Source organism: Peromyscus maniculatus, chromosome 7 (assembly GCF_049852395.1).
Source record: "Peromyscus maniculatus bairdii isolate BWxNUB_F1_BW_parent chromosome 7, HU_Pman_BW_mat_3.1, whole genome shotgun sequence".
Taxonomy (NCBI): domain Eukaryota; kingdom Metazoa; phylum Chordata; class Mammalia; order Rodentia; family Cricetidae; genus Peromyscus; species Peromyscus maniculatus.
The window spans coordinates 17324370-17345439 of record NC_134858.1 but is presented as its reverse complement, the minus strand read 5'-3'; the positions used below and the strand labels follow the sequence as shown (position 1 = coordinate 17345439).

Here is a 21070-nt window from a genome sequence, read left to right as displayed (position 1 = left end):
ACAGAGAAACCCTGCCTTGAAAAACTAAAAGGTAAATAAATACATAACAAATAAAATGAAGATTTTAAGAGCCAGAGGGCGAAGAGTGCTGAGAAGTAGTATCTTCTGGACAGGATGGAGCTGTAGCTGCGGGCTCAACTCCCTCACAGGATTCAGCCGGCCAACATCTCATTATGCATGGAGGAGGGGACTCAGGAGGCTCCACCCCTCATTGAAGGACTACAGGCAGTGAGATGGTTCTGGGAGGCAGAATTATATGCAGTAAATAGCACACACACACACACAACACACACACACACACACACACACACACACACACACACGCTCATGACTACAGGCAGTGAAATGGTTCTGGGAGGCAGTATTATATGCAGTAAATAGCACGCACGCGCGCGCACACACACACACACACACACACACACACACACACACACACACACACGCTCATGCCTTTGCAAGCAACCATAGCTAAACAAGACCAGTGGGAGGGACTTGAACAGGATATCAGTGGGAGGGAAAGAGTGAGGGCAAAGGGAAAGCAAAAAAGACTGCCTCCCCCCTCCCCAGACAGGGTCTCTCTACACACCTGGCTGTCCTATAGCTCATTATGAAGACCAAGTTGGCCTTGAACTCACAAAGATCTGCCTCCCTCTGCCTCTGGAGTGATGTGATGGTATTAGAGGCATGCACCACTGTGTCCATGACAAAACACCATGAGTAAGGTACATTTATGGGGCTGGAGAGATGGCTCAGCGGTTAAGAGTTCTGGCTACTCTTCCAGAGGACCCAGGTTCAATTCCCAGCACCCACATGGTAGCTCCAACTGTGTGTAACTACAGTTCCTGGGGATCTGACACCCTTACACAAACATACATGCAGGCAAAACACTAACGCACATAAAAACAAATAAATTATTTTTTAAAAAGGAAGGATTTAATCTGGGGCTCATGGTACCAGCGGTACCAGAATCCATGATCATGAAGGTGGGAACATGGCAGCCAGCAGGTAGCCGGAGCACTGGATTAGTACATTGATCTACTACAAGCAGAGGCAGAGAGTGAGGCAGAGAGAACTAACTGGGAATGGTGTTTAGGGCAAGAGGGCAGATACACACAGTTAGTTTAACAGAAGTTATATTTTATTATGCTGACAGTTATCACTCAAATTTCACGCTCTAAATTCCTAATCCTAAACCTGTCTCCCTAAGGTTGTTCACTTGTGTGACAAAGCTTAAGGTCAGGTCCAGCCTCTTACAGAGTATCTGATTTGAGGGTCAGAGTGCTGTGGGATGTTCTGTATGTCCTGTGGGAGCCCTTCTTGGGTTCTTTGTGGAGTTACCCAGCAGGTCCGTATAGAGGATGATTAGGACCATGGGCCTGAGTGCAGGTGTTTGAGATGGTCTGCACTTGGCTGTGCTGGGGGATGGTCTGTATGTCAAGTTGCTCTGATTGATTAGTAAATAAAACCTGATCGGCCGTGGCTAGGCAGGAAAGATAGGCGGGACTAACAGAGAGGAGAAATAAAAGGACAGAAAGGCAGCAGGAGACGCTGCAGCCGCCGCCATGACCAGCAGCATGTGAAGATGCCGGTAAGCCACCAGCCATGTGGCAAGGTATAGATTTATGGAAATGGACTAATTTAAGCTATAAGCACAGTTAGCAAGAAGCCTGCCACGGCCATACAGTTTATAAGTGATATAAGCGTCTGAGTGATTATTTTATATGTGGATTGTGGGACTGCGGGGCTTGGGGAGCCTGGAGAGAAGCCCTCCAGCAACAGTCAGAGTCCTCGGGGAGACTCTCCAGCCTCAGGACAGATCAAGGTGGTGTCTCCCCAGATGTGCAGAGCAGAGCACTGCTCTTGGTCTCTGCTTATATACTGTCCAGTGAATGCCATGGGGTTCTAGGACTGTGTCTGGTTATCTAGAGTGAGTGATGTCACTGGGTTGTGGTTATCAGGTACAGCCTTGGGTGTAGTGAGTTTCCTGACTAAGCTATTTTTACATGTCTAAGAGGCATTTTTACTATGCTCATTACAGGCAGTGACCCACTTCTTACAAAAAAGCCACACCTCCCAATCCTTCCCAAACAATTCCACCAACTGAGGACCAAGTATTTAAAATTATGAGCCAATGGGTCCATTCTCATTCAAACACCACAACAACCAAGCATTCAGTATATACACGAATGAAATTCTGAAGAATTTTTTAAAAAAGCATCACAAGAAAACAAAGATGAAGCTGGACACAGAAGTCCTCCCCTGTAATATCAGTGCTCAGGAGGCTGAGGCAGGGCAATCACAGGTTTGTGGCTAACCGGGGCTACACAGCCAGAATTTACCTCAAAGACAAAACATGGGAGAGGCTCATGAGGTCCCTGGGGAACAAAGGGTCTATTTTTCTTTAGAGATGTGGCCACTGTTCGGTGGCCCTGTTCCAATGGATGGCCTCTCACACCCACGCATACGTGGGCAGTACTGACTCCACACGGCATTAAAGAATGAAGACGTGAAATGTGGAGGGAATGCGGGACAGTGTCACAGGGATGTTAGAGGAAGTAGCCGTGAATACAACCGAAACATGCTGTATAGCCTGACATGGCATCACAAACCTTTAATTCCAGCTCTGGGAATGAGGCAAAGGCAGGAGGAATCCGTGAGTATGAGGTCAGCCTGGTCCACATATTGGATTTCAAACCAACAGGGCCACACATTGAGACTCTATCTGAAATAAATAAATAAATAAATAAATAAATAAATAAATAAAAGAATAAATAAATAAAAGAATAAATGAGGGCTGGAGAGATGGCTCAGAGGTTAAGAGCGCTACTTGCTCTTCCAAAGGTCCTGAGTTCAATTCCCAGCAACCACATGGTAGCTCACAACTATCTGTAATGAGATCTGGTGCTCTCTTCTGTTGTGCAGAGATATATGCAGACAGAACACTGTATACATAATAAATAAATAAATCTTTAAAAAAAAATTTTAAAAAAAAGAATGAATGAATGAATGAATGAATGAATGAATGAATGAATATTTGAAGGCTGGCACTGTGGCTCAGTGTGTAGAGTGTTTGCTTGGAATGCAAGAAGCCCTGGGTTTCACTCCCAGCACCAGATAAAATAGGGTGCAGTGGTGATACTTGTTGCCCCAGCACTGGAGTTAGAGACCAGGCTGGACTATATGATAAGGAGGAGGCACACACCTCTAATCCCAGCGCTTGGGAGGCAGAGGCAGGCAGATCTGAGTTCCAGGACAGCCAAGGCTACACAGAGAAACCCTGTCTCAAACAACAACCACCCAAAAACAAAACAATAAAGAGGGCTCAAGCTCAGTGTGAGAGTACTTATCTAACATGCATGAGGTCAATCTCTAGCTCTAAACAAACAAACAAACACACACGTCCTAGAACTTGGTCTGGCATGGAGGAACGGTGGACTCCTGAGACCTAACATTAGGGAGAAGCCCGCACACCACTCCTAGGAGTCCAAATCAACACACCAGAGACATTTTGCCCCTTTGTTTACTGCAGCAGCTGCAGCAGCTTGGTTATGAGATGAGCCTAGGAGCCTCCCCCAGCCTGCACAGGGGGATGGTGATCCGCTATGCACACACAGGAATACAGCACCTGCAATGCCGGAGCTGGCTGGAGCTCACCAAGAAGTGGGTAATCCTATCTCGGAAGGAGAAATGATCGGTTTCTCTCATCTATGGCTCCTACAGGGTCTCACACCATAGCTAGGTTGAACTCTGGCTATGCTCCTGCCTCAGTGGCCCTGCCCCAGCACTGTAATTTGTCTGCAAGACAGAACTACTCATTCTCTTGTAAGTGTGTGGGGGGATGGGAGAGTTGCTTTCAGCCTCTGGCTTAACTCTTTCTGGAAAGTGTGTCACAGGCCTTGTGATCCACTGGTTTTAAGTGGCTACTGGGGTTTTTTGTGGATTCAGACTGTGAAATCATTTCCATTAATTTCAGGACATTTTAATCTTCCCCAAGCTCCGTGTCTGCCAAGTACTCACCCCGCTGACCCCCCCCAACCCTCCCCACACACGCACGCACACACAAGCACTAGTCTACTTTGTCTCTGGGAACTAGCTTGCTCAGACTGTTCTTCCGAGTGGATTCACATGGCTTTTGTGCCTACCTTCTCATGTCTTTGTTTCTGTTACATTTTCTGGTGGGTTTTTGTTGTTGGCCTTCACTGTACACGACACTGTGTTCTGGGAGGGCATTTTCATGTGTGTGTAGTGGATGCCGATCATATATCTCCTATTAGCCGTTACTCCTCTAAACTTGCATTGGTTTGTATTTTCATGCCATACACACATACATGATTTTATGTCTCTATAAACTCTAGGACCATGGCGGTGCTGGTGGTGAGCGGCAGAACGCTTGCCTAGCACATGAGAGAGAGCCCTGGGTTCCATCCTCAGCACCCCATAAAGCAGATGTGCACTGGGGAAGTAGAGGCAGGAAGATCAGAAGTTTAAGGCCAGCCTCCTGTAGGTCTGAGGCCTGCCTGGGCAACATGAGACCCTGTCCCCAAAAACCCCACTGCTGCCAACACAAACAGCCCAGGAAGGCCTTGGCCCTGAAGCCTTGTCCTGCTGTGACCCCGCTGTGACCCCGCTGTGAGCGGAAGTCCTCACCTCCTTTTGCTGTGTGTGGCTGCAGTGTCTCACTGTGACCCAGCTACACAAAGCACTAAGCATGCTGGTTTGATCCAACTGGGTGGGGCCCAGGTGACAGTGTGGCAGAGTACACCTGTCTCCTCTGCTGAGTGACTCCTGACTGGTGACTAAAGCCTAGGTGGATGCAAAGTGACACAGGGAGCTGGGCCAGGCTGCTGCAAGGCAGGGCACACCCAGGAAGAGGAACCTCAGGCCAAACACAGGCTGTCGAAGCGCTTCCAAAGGAATCACAGTGACAGAGTGACAAGTGGTGACACAGCGGCCGTGTCCAGGGAAGCCCGGGGAGGGGACATTTGCATGGAGGCCTGCAGGAGGCAGGAAGTGAGCTGCAGAGCGACCTGAGGGGTCAGCAGTGGTCAGGGGAGTGCAGATAGCATGTCAAAGGTCGAGGAGCATCAAGGCCCAGGGGGGCTGGAATAAAATAAAGGAAGGGGCTATGAGAGGGCTCAGCAGGTAAAGGTGCTTGCTGCCAAGTCTGAAGACCTGAGTTCAATACCTGGACCACACAGGGGAGAGAACCAACTCCTACAAGCTGTCCTCTGACCACCACTACACCCCCCACACCCCTACCACACACACACACACACACACACACACACACACACACACACATACACACACACCCCTACCTCTCACACACACACACACACACACACACACACACACACACCACTAACACACACACACCACACCACACACACACACACACACATACATACACCCCTACCACACACACACACACACATACATACACCCCTACCACACACACACACACACACACACACACACACACACACACACCCCTACCTCAAGTTTTCATGACTGGATGTGGTGGCTCACACCTTTAATCCCTACACTTGCAAGACCCACGGGGGCACGTGGATCTCTGTGAGGAGTTTGAGGCCAGCCTGGTCTACATTGCAAGCTCCAGAACAGCCAGGGCTACCTGTCTCCCAACTATACAAAACAACAACAAAAGCGTTTTAAGATAAATAGGGACTTGAAAGAAGAGTTGGAGTCCCAGCACCCAGCTGGTGGCTCACAACCACCTCTAACTCTAGCTCCAGAAAGATGCTACGCTGGTTCTGTGGACATCTGCACTCTTGCGCATATAAGCACACAGGAGTAATAGAAATAAAAATAGATAAGCCAGGTACAGTGTTGCAAACACTTTACTTTAATCCCAGCACTCAACACTCGCTGTGAGCTCAAAGCCAGCTTGGTCTACACAGTGAGTTCCAGGACAACCAGAGCTATACACTAAGGCCTCATCTCAAAATAAAGTAAAATAAATGACCTTCAAAGAATTAATAACTATAGGAGATTCTGGGCAGAGGGAAAATATTCAGTCAGCTCCTTGTATCTGTAGCTTCCATTTTTGCAGACTCCATCAACTACTTGAAAAAATACGATTACATCTGTAGTGAACCAGTACTGACGCTCTGAGTTAGGCCATTTCCACGTTCCCGGGGGCAGCACTGGAGCACAGGCCTGCACCAGCACATGCCCCAGGGGTTGGGGCAGGCTCCTTCTATGGGGTGGGGAGTCAAATGGACAAGAGGGAGGCAGCAGGCAGTGAGGAGCCTGGACAGCTGATGGACAACACAGCACTCAAAACTAACAGGAGGCTGAGGTGCACAGACAAGAGACCCCCCAGATCAGAGGTCACCTGGCCTGTCCTACACAGCACTGAACAGGAGATCCACTCTCAAAGGAGGTAGAAGGCCAGAACCAACACCACAAACGTGCACACATAACCATAAAGATGAATAAAGTGAAACCATGGCCCTGCTGGGCTCACTTGGTCAAGGGCTTGCCTGGCACACACGGAGTCCTGAGGTCTGTCCTCAGCATCACACAAACTAGTGTGGGATGCAAGCTTTTCGTCCTAGCACTTGGGAGGGAGAGGCAGAGTCCAGGGTCATCCTCAGGTACGAAGTGAGCCTGATGGCACAGTATATTGCTTCAACCAATCAAAACAAACACCAAGTAACAGGGCTTTATAAACAGAAACAGTATTTTTTATTACCTTTTTTTTGGGGGGAGGGGTGGTGTGTGTGTGTGTGTGTGTGTGTGTGTGTGTGTGTGTGTGTGTACACTCGTGCTAAAGATGGAATTCTGGTCTATACTTGACTGGGACTCCATCACTGTGTTTAGTGTTTGGTAGAAACCCACAACACAGCTGGGGGTGGAGGCCCACTGCTTCAGTCCCAGCACTCGGAGGCTGACATTGAGGCTAGCCTGGTCTACAGATTAAATTCCCAAACCGACAGAGTTGCTTAGTGAGATCTTGACTAAAATAAATAAATAAAGCCAACAGTGGTGACACATGCCCTTAATTCCAAAACTCAGGAGGTGGATGACAAGTGGATCTCTGTGAGTTTGAGGCCAGCCTGGTCTACAGGTGACTTCCAGGATTGCCAGGGCTACACAGAGAAACAAAATGAATCAATCAACCGATCCCTGAGCGGATGGTAAAGTGGGCACCTCGAGCTGACACCAGCACGCACCCAACTGAAGCAGAAGTGTGGTCGGGGTGTGTGTGAGCAGCAAAGTCCGACTCTCAGAACCACAAAGAGAAACACACACAGTCAGTGTTTAAAGGACCTACAGCATCCAAAACAACCGAGAAAAAGAACAAAGAGTGCTCACAGGGCCTCATTTCAACACTGAGCTGAGAGCTGCAGTCATATAAACAGATGTGGCTGGGCAGATGTGGGAACCACTGGGCAGTGCTCCAGCAGCACCTATAAAAGACCACGGCCATCTGACAAAGGCCATACAATGCAACAGAACGCTGACACCAAACACAGCTCTCAACTTACACTTTACACAAAACTGCAGTAGACGGCTAGGAAATGCGCTTCAACAGTGGAGTGTCTAGACGACCCCAACAAGGGTCGGAGATGCGGCTCAGTACTGAACCCCGCCTACAACAGTTGCCCTCTACTCCCTAGTCAGGGGCTGGAAAACTGACTCAGCGGAAGGGCACTTGCCTGGAATCTATCAGTGAGAAACTAGAGGTACTATTTAAAGGTGGAATTCCCGCCTAGAATCCCCACCAATGAGGTGCCGAGGGCGTGGCTCAGTAGTAGAGCCCTGGCCTAGAATTGTCCCCTCACCCCGTGAGGGGTTGGGAGCCTGAGGGTTCAGTGGTAGAGGCCTTGTCTAGCTTGTATGAGGACATGAGTTGCATCCCCAGCCCCAGTAAACTCTAAATAAAGGAGGCTGGGGAGATGGCTGGGCAGGCAAAGCACTCACCCTGCAAGCTTGAGAGCCAAAGTCCAGAACCCCAGGACCAACATCAACTGCACGCAGATGTGTTCCCTGCCTATAATCCCAGTGTTTGTAGGGGAGAGACAGGAGATCCCTGGAACACACACAGGCTAGCCAGATGAGCAGATCTGGACAAGCCGCCATGTTTAAGTCAAAGACTCTTCCACAGTTCTTAGGGAGACACTTGACATCAATCGCTGGCATCCACACATACACACTAACTCACAGACACACATGCGCCCTCACACATGAAACCTTTAGGGTCTGGATACTTACAAAGGATAGAATATGGAAAAACAAAAACAGTGACTTTCAAGTAGGGAAATGTGACAGATGCCATGCTCAACAGGAGACCACAGCCATCTCCCTGGTAACATGTCTTGCTGGCTGACACCATGAACCCCTAGAGGATGGATAATTTTCTTACCCAAAATGAAGGAACTCACAGTCAACTGTGAGAAAAACCTAGATAAGCCAGAATAAATTACTGTTGTTCATGTTCCTTCAAAACCCAAGGTCATGAGAAACTAGGAGAACCTGAGAGCCTAGAGATCCAAGAAGTGAGGCAGTTGGACATGTGATCCTGCGTCAGAAGGGTGACAGGGTGATGGCAGCCATATGACAGGTGGCATCCATCAACAGTGACAGTGATGGTCTCAACAGAGTCTGCAGTAGAGAGAGGCAAGGCAGACAGACACAAGCAACCTGCTCTATAATTTTATTTTGTTTTGTTTTTCGAGATAGGGTTTCTCTGTGTAGTTCTGGTGCCTTTCCTGGAACTCTCTCTGTAGACCAGGCTGGCCTGGAACTCACAGAGATCTGCCTGCCTCGGCCTCCCATGTGCTGGGATTAAAGGCGTGTGCCACCACTGCCTGACCCAGTTCTATACATTTTTAAATTACTTTTTTGTTTGATTTGGGGGTTTCGTTTGTTTGTTTGTTTGTTTGTTTGTTTGTTTGTTTTGAGACAGGGTTTCTTTATGTAGCCCTGGCTGTCCTAGAACTTGCTCTATAGACCAGGCTGGCCTCATAGAAATAAACTCATAGAAATCACCTGCCTCTACCTCCTGAGTGCTGGGATTCAAGGCATGCACCACCACGGCCCAACTCTTAAATTACATTTTATTGATCTGTTTGGAGGAGGACTGCCATGGCCAACGCTGCCAGAGGACAATTTAGTTGTCTGTTCTCTTCTTCCACTAGAGAGGTCATCAGCTGCTTAGGCAGCATCTTTACCCACTGAACTACCTGGCCAGCCCGTCTCTGACCTATCCTTATAATTCTTCTGCAGCCAGGTGGCACATGCCTTTACTCAGCACTTGGGAAGCAGAGGCCGGCAGGCAGACCTCTTGAGTTTAGAGCCAGCCTGGTCTTCAGATAGCCAGGACTGCACAGGGAAACCCATTTCTAACATCCTAAATAAATAAATGACTTCTGTAAACTTAAAGTTGAATAGGTGACTCAATGGTAGAGCCCCTAGGAGCAATCCCCAGTACCATAAAATTATTTCAAGTCCAGTGTGATGGCACATGTAAAGCATCTCAGCCCACCCTAGGCTACAAAGGAAGATCTTGTTTCACCAAACCAGGCTTGGGGGTGCATGAAGCCCTGGGTTCCATCCCTAGCACCACATAAGCCAGGAATTGTGGTCCATGCCTGTCATGTGAGCACTTAGAAGATGAAGGCAGATGAAGTGTGAGGCTAGCCTGGATTATACGAAACTCTCTCTCTCACACACACAATTTATCTAGGAATGACTGTGGTGGCAGGGGGAGCAGCAGCTGGGACTGGTGACGTGTCACGTCTGTCATCTCAGCGTAGGGAGGGGAAGGCAGGATGCACAGAAGAGCAGGCCCAGCCTCAGCCACACACTTAACTTAGATTGAGGTCAGCAATGACGACATGAGACCTTCTCAAGAAAACTTTTGTTAAAAAAAGTTTAAGATTCAGTTTTCAGGCCAGGGACAAACCCAGGTAAGGCCCTCCCTAGAAACCAGCCCACCCCAACTCCTCAACAGCCTGTGCTGAGCGGTGCCCTGACAGTGCCACCAAGGCAGAGGCTGCAGGAGCCGGACTTGGGCTTGGTCGAGCGGCAGGTCAGCACTGCGAAACGGTGGCGTGGGAACCTGACCCAGGCAGACGGATGAGCGGGGCTCCGGGCGCAGGCCACCAGCTCCTGGTCTGGCTTTCCGCTGGCTTCCCCCAGCAGCCACAAGCACCTTAGCAAGCACGCATGCCCACTCAGCACAGTGGCACCACCTCGAGTGCCCGCACTGTCGGGTGGAAGCAGAGGGAGCAGGAGTTCAAGCCAGAAGCCACCATTCTCTACAACAGTAGTTCCAGAACACGGATTTGGGGTTCGAAAAACCCTTTCACAGGGGTTGGATATCAGATATCCTGCATATCAGATATTTACATTATGATTCATAGCAGTAGCAAAATTATGGTCATGAGTCAGCAATGAAATAATTCTATGGTTGGGGTCCCCACAGCATGAGGAACTGTACTAAAGGTCGCAGCTCTAGGAAGGGCGGGAACCACCGCTCTAGAAAGACCTCATCAGAAGTCCAGAAGACAGAAGCCCCACAGCCAGGACAGACAGCTGTGTACTGAGGCTACCTCTGGGGCTTTCAGTGGAGCTGGTCTGGCTGTGCCAGGGTGTATCACCCAGCAAGCAGTGTCACACCAGCTAGGACAATGCCTGCCTGCTCTAGAGCCCTGGGAGTCTCTGGGAAAGTGTGTTTGGGACAGTCTCTGGGTGGCTCCTTCTTCAGCAGGGTGTCGGGGTGTTCCTAGGTCACCTGATGGCCTTGCTTCTACTGTGGACCACAGTCGGAGTGAGGACAGTGGAGGGCCCAGGTGGAGTGACAGCGCCTCAAGTCCCAGCACTCGGGGCTAAGGCAAGAGGACTGCGGGTCTGAAGCCAGCCTGAGCTGCAAACAAAACTCTATCAATAAAACAAATGAAAGAGGCTGGGGAGATGGCTCCGTGGATAACGCACTTCCTTCACGGATAACGCAAACATGAGGTCAAATCCCAAAACAAGAGAAAAACCTGGGCTTGGTGATAGATGCCTAGAATCCTTCTTCTGGAGGAGGGGGAAAGGCAAAGGCAAAGGCAAGGAAACCAGGTTCAGTGTCTCAAAAATAATAATTAAGGGCCTGGAAAGATGGCTCAGTAGCTAAGAACACAGACTGCTCTTCAAGAGGACCAGGGTTCAGTTCCCAGTAAGCACATGGTGGATCACAACCTCTGTTACTCCAATTCCAGGGGATCCAATGTCCTCTTGTCTCCTTACATACCAGGCATGCACACAAAACACACACAGACAAAATACTCAAACACATAAAATAAATAAATAAGCCAGGCGTGGTGGCACACACCTTTAATCCCAGTGCTAGGGAGGCAGAGGCAGGTGGATCTCTGTGAGTTCAAGGTCAGCCTGGGCTACAGAGTGAATTCCAGGGCAGCCAGGACTGTTTGTTATACAGAGAAACCCTGACTCAAATAAATAAATAAATAAATAAATAAATAAATAAATAAATAAATAAATAGGGGGTTGGTTGGGGTTTAGCTCAGTAGTAGTGCCAGACTTTATCCCAGGCTCAGAAGAAAGGCTGGAAAATCCCTCTGTTAGGGAGGTCTATAGGCAAGCAAGCCTCAGGGTAAGACCCATGAGAGAAGGCCGAGAAGAGGCTAATCTCTAAACACAGCATTCATGATGGTTCTTTGCCAAGGAATCCACACTGGTGAGTGGGCTCACACGCAGGGCTGCAGACGGGTGGATAGCAGCCCATGGAGGGCTCTACTGTCTCAATAACAGCAGTCACCTCTGCCCCCCAGCATTGCCCAGGCCACCTCCACTCCCTAACATGCTGGGGTGGTCAGGAGGTTCCAAGCTACAGGTGGAAACTACCTGGAAAGATTTCTAACAGTTGCCCCTGGCTAGAAAGCTAGCTGTGGGCTCAGCTTTAAGCACTTGCTACCCAAGAGTGAGGACCATAGTTTGGATCCCCAGAACACACATAAATACTAAACAGGTATGGCGGCCGGCTTGTAATCCCAACCTAGAAAGACGAGACAATGTCGGTTCTTAGAGCACACTGGCTAGCCAGACTACCCATATCAGCGAGCTCTAGATTTGACTAAGAGGCCTGAATCAATGGAGGTAGTAAGAGATTTCTAAATCAACCTCAGGCCTCCACGTGCACTCATACTCACACACACACACACACACACACACACACACACACACACACACACACACACGCATACCACAGAAAAAGAAACAGAAAGTTGGTTTTATGGGCTTTTTCGTTGTTATACTGTTTTGTTTCCCTTTGGTTTGTTTGGTTTTTTTGAGACAAGTCTCCTGTAGCCCAGGCTGGCCTTGAATTCATGGTAATCCTCCAGCCTCAGCCTTTCAAGTGCTGGGATTACAGGGGTGAGCTAGCACACTCAGTCTGGAAAATTAAGTAATAAAAGCAGAGTGATCGGAGCTCCAGAAAATCCAGGCTGGAGATAAGGGATCAGCCCAGGAACAGCATGCACACTCCACTATCAAAGACAGACTCCAAACAGACACTGTCGGCTCCCATGGAGCTGGCAGAAGGGCAGGGTCTGTCACTGGTTCCCACTCTACTCATGTAATTAAAAACGGACAGGCAGTGTCCTGAGTCCCACGTACGCCAGGCTATGCCGAATCTGCATCCGGCAATCAGCTAACCAGATTGGGGGGAGGGGGTGACTCTGTGCCTACTGTCAACTGAGGGGCATCCACATGACGATGGGCACTCAAACCAATCTCTTACTTCTGATCCTATGTTATCTCTCACCACACTTCTCACCCATCTTCTGTACAACTAGGTCTAGGTCCCCATCCAGTCTCCAGCACCTGACCCGATTTAAGGCCTGACAGTTAGACACACACCTGACAACTTCACAGGAGTCTGACCTCCATGATGAACGTACTCCCCTCTCTAATCTCAGCTTCCCCCTCTGTAAGTCAGGGCAGTAACCATGGAATCCTACTTGACATCAGAGTGAGGTCTCAGCAGGCTGGGCTGGGGCTCATCGGGCGGACCGCGGCTCAACGGGCTGACCGCTTCAACTGCTTTGCACGCAGCAAGCTCTGGATTCCATCTCAGCAAGGAACCAACCAGAGTGATACACACACCTGGAATTCCAGCACACACGGATACAGCAAGATTAGGAGGTCAACCTCAGCTGCTTAGGAAATTCCAGGCCAGCCTGGGCTAAAAGGGACCCTGCCTCAAAAGAAACAAGAGAAGGTGTGGGGAAGTGACTCAGGAGTCATGGGCACCCACTGCTCTTGCAGAGGACCAGGGTTTAGCTCCCAATACCACATGGCAGTTCACAACTGTCTACAACTCCAGTTCCAAAGGACCCAACGCCCTCTCACCTTCAAAGGACTGTACATGTATGCTGCACATACACATTTACACAAAAATATAACAAAGTAGGTCTTTCTTTTCTTTTCTTTTCTTTTTTTTTTTTTTTTTTTTTTGGTTTTTTTGAGACAGGGTTTCTCTGCGTAGCTTTGCGCCTTTCCTGGAACTCACTTGGTAGCCCAAGCTGGCCTCGAACTCACAGAGATCCGCCTGGCTCTGCCTCCCAAGTGCTGGGATTAAAGGCGTGCGCCACCACCGCCCGGCTTCTTTTCTTTTCTTTTCTTTTTTCTTCCCCTCGAAACAGGGTTCCTCTGTGTAGCCGTGGCAATTCTGGAACTCTGCTCTGTAGACCAGGCTGGCCTGGAACTCAGAGATCCACCTGCCTCTGCCTCCCAAGCCACTAGTGCCTGGCTTCAATGTAGGTCTTAAAATGCTCACCTAGCCTCTGGCTGAAGCTGAGGATGACCTCACAGGAATCCCACATACACCTAGGTGCAGGAGTCTTTCTTAGTGTGTCACCTGGCTCAGGAGGCATGACAATGTCCTCCATTTGCTCAGTGTGCAGAGAGGCTGTGTAAAGTAGCTCATTACTGACTGTATTTTCTCCAAAAGCGTTGACACTTTAATAAGGGCCTAATTACAGCCAGCACTTGGCCCCTCCCCTGTAAATTAGGGTTCAGCGGATGCCCAAGTTTCTCCCAGCAACCAAGGAGCCTGTCATTTCGGCATTTGTATTCAAACCCGGCACAGCCTAGACCAGCTGCAGCTCTGAGCAACTCCAAGTGTGAGGAGAGGGATGAGGTTCCTTCAGTGACCAGCCTTTACCCAGCTCTGGAGAGTGCTCAACTCAGTCTGGGGTGATGGTGCAGGCCTGCCATGGCAGCTCTGGCAGGGAGGGGACAAAGAATCACAAGCTTGGGCTGTACATCAAAGACACTATGTATTAAAAACAGAAGAAGAGCTCGTCAGTGGTGGCTCATGCCTTTAATACCAGCACTCAGGAGGCAGAGGTGGCAGGAAAGGGGGGGAGGGAATCCCTGTGAGTTCGAGGCTAGCCTGGTCTACAGATCAAGTTCCAGGAGGGGAGTGGGAGGAACAGAAGAAAAAATGCTGGTGAGATGGCTCAGTGGATAGAGGCGCCTGCTGCCAAATCTGATGACTTGAGTTGGTGTCCACACGCATAGGAACATGTGCACATGTACCTGTGCACACAGCTACCAAGGCCTCCTGATCCAAGGAAAATCAGACCAGGCCCTAACAGGTGAACGGAAGACAGAGAAAACTGCCAATCAGGAGAGCATAGTACCTCAGCCCACCGATGCATCCAGTTAAGAGATGGGGCAGTGCCTCCGGCCACTTTCCCTCCCTGCCCCCCAGGAAAGAGGTGGCCTGTACCAAGCCACACACCAATTCCTTTTCAAAGCTCAGCTCACAGTCTTAGCTTCCCGGCACGCCTGGCGGAGCTTTCAGCTCAGAGCCTTCACACTGGCTATCTCCATATCCAGTCTTCAGGACGCCTTTCCCAACTTCTCCCTCCCCGTCTCTTCTCCAAAGCCAGGTGTCACCCGACCCCTGACAGCAATCCTCACCCTCTGGCTCTGCTCCTCCTCTCCGTGCCCCCCAGCACTGCCATCACCTGCACCAGGGATTTTATCTAGTCTCTGCTGGAAGGTTATTTGCCTCAAGGCCACATCCCTGGGCACATGGGAAAACTGAGCTAGCACTGGAAAACACTGTCCTAGGACACTCACTGGGCCTGAGGAAGAGTTGCTGCTACCCCTCCACCCTCAACTTTCTGGTTGCTTAGCCAGGGTTTCCCTACAGGGCCCAGGCTGGCAATCTTCCTGCCTTCAGCCTCTTGAGTGCTGGGGTTCCAGGCCTGAGTCTGAAACTCTCTTTTACTTTTTCAGGGAGGCAGGGGTCTCATGGAGCCCAAGTTAGCAGGACTAACTATGCTGCTGAGCAGACCTTGAACTCCTGATCCCTTTGCCTCCACTTGGGTTTACAAGCATGTCTCAGGCTTATGTGATGGTGGGGGTGGAATCCAGGACTTCACTCATGCGAAGCATTCTACCAACTGAGCGACAGCCCTGGAGCTCCTTTCTGTTTTCCTTTAAAAACAAAACAAAACAAAACTTTTAAAAAAAAAACCACTTCGTGTCTTTATTCTCTTTGGGTCTGTGTGTATGTGTGCATGCACCACACAGGAATTGCTCCTCTGCTTCCATCGGGGGATCAAACCCTTTACCCACTGAGCCATCTTGCTGGCCTGATCCAGGTCTTACAGAGGTGGGATGCAGTCCCTTGCCAGAGGCGCCAGTGACCTGCACACCAGGTGTTCCTCCAGTGCAATGACATGCACCAGCTAACTGCAGGAGCTGGTGGGTCAAACACTCAGCTGGAATGGTAGCCCCACTTCCTACTGGGATGACTGACTCTGAAAGGCAAAACACTCACAGGAAGGAGCCAGCCCCAGCTTCCCTGGATAGAGAAGCCCAGGCTAGAACCCCAACTTCCTGGGCTTCTATCCAAAGGAGGAAAAAAAGAAAAATATCCAACCAGCCTTTCTTTGCCAGCCCTTAAGGCTAAACAGCAAAGGTTAGGTAGAGACCAAACAAGCCCTCCTGAGAGCCACAGCAGCCACAGAGGGCTTGTGCACAAAGCCAAAGGTTTCCAATGCAAAAGCTTCCAAAAGGATAGGAGCAACCCTGGGTAGAGGACCCAGTGAGTTACCCATTAACTCAGCTCACCCCAGGGTCTTGGTTTTACTTATTTTGAACTTCTGGAGCCTTAGCACATGGAAGCAGGCACTCTACCCCTGCCCTGCACTGCCCAAACTACATACAGCTCCCCATCATGTAGAAAAGAAATCTAGGGGGCTTACTGGTTCACCCACAAAGCTCTGGGTGCCATCCCCAGCACTATACACAGCCAAGCATGATGGTGCACATCTGCACTGCCAGAACTCAGGAGGTGGAGGCAGGAGCTCGGGAGTTCTAGGTTGCTGCACAGTCATTTCAAAGGCAGCCTAGGGTATAGAAGTCCTTGTTTTGCTTTTTTTTTTAAACAGGTTATATGGCCCGGCAGTGGTGGCGCACACCTTTAATCCCAGCATTTGGGGGGGGGGGGACAGAGCCAGGCGGAACTCTGTGAGTTCAAGGCCAGCCTGGTCTACAAAGTGAGTTCTAGGACAGGCTCCAAAGCTACAGAGAAACCCTGTCTTGAAAAAACAAACAAAAGTTGTATGGTGCTGGGGAGCCCAGGCATGTAGCCCGGGTCAAGCCTGGCACCCATGTGAAAAGCCAGGCGTCATAAGGCACACCTGTCACTCCAGCACTGTGGAGAGCCGGACAGGTGAGTCCCTGGAGTGTGCTGACCAGTCACCCTAGATTAATTAGCAACCCCCAGGTTCTAGTGAGAGACCATGTCTCAAAAACACTAAGTAGATGGTTCCTGAGGAACCACACCTGAGGCTAACTTCTGACCTCCACATAATCACACTCAGATGTGTACACAGACAGACACAAAAGAACCTGGGGTCCAGAGAGCCCAATTCACTTGACTAAAGACACCAAGTCAATCGTGGCAGACCTGTGCTTGGGGGCCTCAGGCCTCCACACCATTAGCATTACTCTTTAGAACCTTCTGGAAGTTTCTGGCTCTGTAGAAATCTGGACTTGATGTGAAACTTGTCACACACATTTCAAGTCCTTGGCAGCAAACTGCATGCAAGCCCCTGCAAGAGGCGGGGCCGACTGTGTCGTCCACATGTATACCAACATTCCCCGAAAACTCCAATGGCAGCACTGACCAGCAGCAGCCCGAGCTGTCCCCAGGAGCTGAGCAGGCCCAAGCTGTTGACACGCTCTATCCTCTGCTCCTGGGTGCCAGCCAGACGCCCACTGGACATCCATGAGCAGCAGACGGAGGAAACAGACTCTCAGTTCTGACTCTCTTTAGTCAAATTCACAGCAGGAAATACAGAATAGGACTGAATGGGACCCACGAAAGGACCCCTCTCAGCAGGGCCCTGCAGCCCAGGGGCCTTAAGACATTCCAGAGCAAAAAGAACTTAATGCCCAGGCACGGCAGTACATGCCTGTGATCCTAGCACTTGGAAAGTGGAAGCAGGAAAGACTGCTACAATTCTGGGGGCCAACCTGTGCCACATGGTGAGTTCCAGGTCAGCCTGGTCTACAGTGTGAGACTGTTTAAAAAAAAAAAAAAAAAAAAAATCCAGGAAGAGTACGCACACCTTTAATCCCAGTACTCAGGAGGCAGAAGCAGGTGGGTCCCTGTGGATTCAAGGCCAGCCTGGTCTAGAGAGTGAGATTCTATCTAAAAAAATTAATAATTAAAAATATACATAAAAATTAATTTAGTACCTAAAAGACAGCCACAGAAAGGTCTCTTTGAATATGAAGCAATCAAAGATAACATAAACGGCAATAATATTTATTATCAGTTTAGTGCTGGGGACCCCCAGGGCCTTATTCACGGTAGGCAAGTGCTCTATGCCTGAGCTACATCCACAACCCTCTCACAGTTTTGTTTTGTTTTTTTGAGACAAGGTCTAACAATGAAACCCAGGGTGACCACAAACTCAAGAATTGTCCTGCCTCAGACTCCCGAGTGCCTAAGATCACAGGTGCATCTAATTTTGCCTAAACTGACACTGCCAACATCCCAGTCCCTGTATCCTTTCATCAACCAGGGTCTCATTATGTAGCCCTGGCTGCCCTAGAACTCTCTATGTAGTGTAAGCTAGCCTCAAATTCAGTGATGCTCCCGCCTCCACGAAAGACTAGTAACAACAATAACACACAACAGAGGGAGGGTGTAACCAACCCAATGCTAGGGTGAGGCAGAGAGAGGTGGATCGCTGGAGCTCACTGGCCAGCCAGGCTAGCCGATCAGTGAACTTCAGGCTCAGAGAGAGACCACGTCTCAAAAATTTAAGATGGAAGGGCAAGGAATGATATGACTCAATGGGTAAAGAGGCTTGCTATCCAAGCCTGATGACCTGAGTTTGATCCCCAGGACCTACGTAAATGTGGAGGGACTTCACAAAGATGATGTCCTCTGACCTCCACGAGTGCACTGTGAGACACACACACACACGGACACGGACACACACGGACACGGACACACACACAATGATAATGTCCACAGCAAAGCAAATGTTATCACTGGGCACACACCACATCATTCACGGAACACTTCCTGGAATGGAGAAGTGGTGCTGTGTGACAGGCCGAGGGGGAGGGACAGGAGTAAATCAACATCCCTCCTTCACTCACTTCCTGGATCACAGAAACAGCTGCAAGTGGAATTTGCCCACTGGACAGATGGAACAAGCTGAGGCCCCCAGCGCTGTCTGGAGAGCTCTCCAACTGGGAAGCTTTAGCTCAGGAGCCAGCCAGGAGGTTCAGGGATCCTGAGCCAGGAAAGAATTCTAAAGAATGTTTCTTCCCAAAGTCCCTCACCTTCTGTCACTCAGAGAGGACAGGACAGGCAGGGCTGCCTGGGCGGTGATGGAGAACAGCAGGGCAGACTAACGGAATGGATTCACTTGGAAGACAACAGAGGCCCCTAAAGTTCAGCCATTGATGGCAGAGGCCAACTCAAGTAAGCAAGGGGCACAGATGGGCATTTGCACACCAGAGGTCACCCTAGACAGCTAGCCAGACAACAGTGGACTTCAGGGTGGGTTTGGACAGATGGGACAACCAAATGGTGCCGGTAGGAAGCCTGTCCAGAACGGATAAACAGCTAACCAGACGGTAGAGAAGGTTCCAGATAAATAACCAGCCTGACACAGACCCCAGGGGTCATTCACGCCCCATGAACGGCTGGGGACAAGTGTAGCTTCAGCAGCGCGCACACTAAGAATTCCAGGTAGCAAGAGAAAAGATGAGTGGATCTATCCCGAATCACAGGCAAAGTGATGTCAGAATTCACCAGTGATAGTTGAGACTAAATGCACCAAGAAGGGTCTGCATTGACCGTCCTGACCCAAACCTCACCCACTATCACTGGCCAGTCCCTGACCTGGGACTGCATCTCCAGCCCCTGCGGAAAGCCACAGAGACTCTTGCCCCAGACCTTACCCACTGCCACCGGTCCTGCGACGTCCGCGAGCCGCAGTTCCGCCATTCTCCGCCCGCCCTCCGCGCCCTAGGCCGCCGCCCGCCCTCCCCGCCGGAGCCTGGGAACCGCCGCCGGCGCGCTCGCTCACCGGCCCACGAAGTTCTCGAGCACCGAACTCTTGCCTGCGCTCTGGCCGCCCACCACGGCGATCTGCGGCAGGTCCAGGTGGCAGCTCTGGCCGATGGAGCTGAAGGCGTCCTGCAGCTTGTTAACCAGCGGGATGAGCTCTTCCATCCCGCGGTTGCCCATGGTGCCCGCCTCCGCCCCGCGGCTCCCCCGGCGACGACACGCGACCCCGAGGCGTCTGTGGCCGTTGCTTCCTGCCGCTCCGCTCCGCCAGCCCGCCCGGGCTCCCCTTGGCCGCGACGCCCGCTCCCGGCTCGGCCTCACAGTCGCCGCCTCATCCGGTTCTCAGGCGACACCCGACCCGAGCGACCTCCCCGCCCAGCCTCTGGGGCGGAGCCCGGATTCCTAATGCTGCCTTCAATTGGTCAAGAATGCTGCCACTCAAAGATGCAAGCCAATAAAAAAGACACGAGGAAGGGCTAGTCTCACAATTTCATTGGGTTGTGGAACTGTCAGTAATATGAGAAAACCAATAGAAGTGGAAACCGGGTTGTCACGCCCGGAAGGCGGGGTCTCGTGCAGACCCCCAGGCCTCTGCTCACTAGGCTGATTTGGGTTGTCCTATTGGTCTCTGGAAACGTCCGCCTGCCAATGATGTAAGGAATCCATCCTTAAACACTGGTTTGTCACTTGACATTAGTTAGTTCCGTAAAAGTTTCTCATTGGTTGATATATCACTTCGCTCCTCCAACCAATAAGAGAAAAGAGAGCCGCAACCTTTTTTTTTTTCTGCTGTTTCTGAACCATTGGCTGGCCACAAACTGGAGGTGATCCTCCTGCCTCGGGCTTCCTCCTGCTAAGATTCCACATACTGATTTACAGCTGTGTCTGTCAGTCAGAGGAATTCTTCCCAGCTTTCCTGGCTTTTGTTGTCAGTTTGTGATACTTTTTAAGCAAAAACTCACTGTACCCAGGAAGCGCCACACCTCATGGTATGGTTCCGAGACAGTCACGCAAGCGTTCTTAAGCGCTGGAGAAAACTTGTATCTTAGAAAGGATCACAGACTCGAGCTCTAGAAGAGTCCCAGTGCCAGTGGAAGATGAGTCTCATAGCAGGCTGTGAGTGCGGTTATTTGAACCCACTTGTTCGTGCGTGCATGTTCCTGAATGCTCATAGGGATTAAGTCTAGGGCCTCATGAAGCTAAACTAAGCAAGTGTTTTACCAGTGGTTACAACCCTAGGCTTATTTTTACTTAAAAAAAAAAAAAATGCTCCTGGAGAGATGGTTCTGTGGTTAAGAGCACTTACCGGCTTTGCAGAGAACCCGAGTTTGGTTCCCAGCACCCTCATGACAGCTCACCACCATTAGTAATTCAGTTCCAGGAATCTTACATCCTCTTCTAGCCTCCACCAGGATCAGACACACACATGATGCACAAGCTCACATCCAGGAAAAACACCCATGCACATAAAAAAAA

General features: G+C 50.2%; 1 protein-coding gene across 13 annotated transcripts in view; it reads right to left on the bottom strand.

Moving 5' to 3' along the window:
• Dnm2 (dynamin 2) overlaps positions 1–19977 on the bottom strand; it is a 91277-nt gene extending 71300 nt beyond the window's left edge. For 5 of the 13 annotated variants that reach the window (XM_006986993.4, XM_042280504.2, XM_006986991.4 and 2 more), the window contains exon 1: positions 19614–19911. In XM_006986993.4, the coding sequence (XP_006987055.1) occupies positions 19614–19774 (161 nt within the window). In that variant the 5' untranslated portion in view covers positions 19775–19911. Of the gene's footprint in view, positions 1–19613 lie in introns of all 13 variants that reach the window. The other 8 variants (XM_042280505.2, XM_006986996.4, XM_076575812.1 and 5 more) reach the window with 6 other exon arrangements.
• Positions 19978–21070: the final 1093 nt, after the last annotated feature.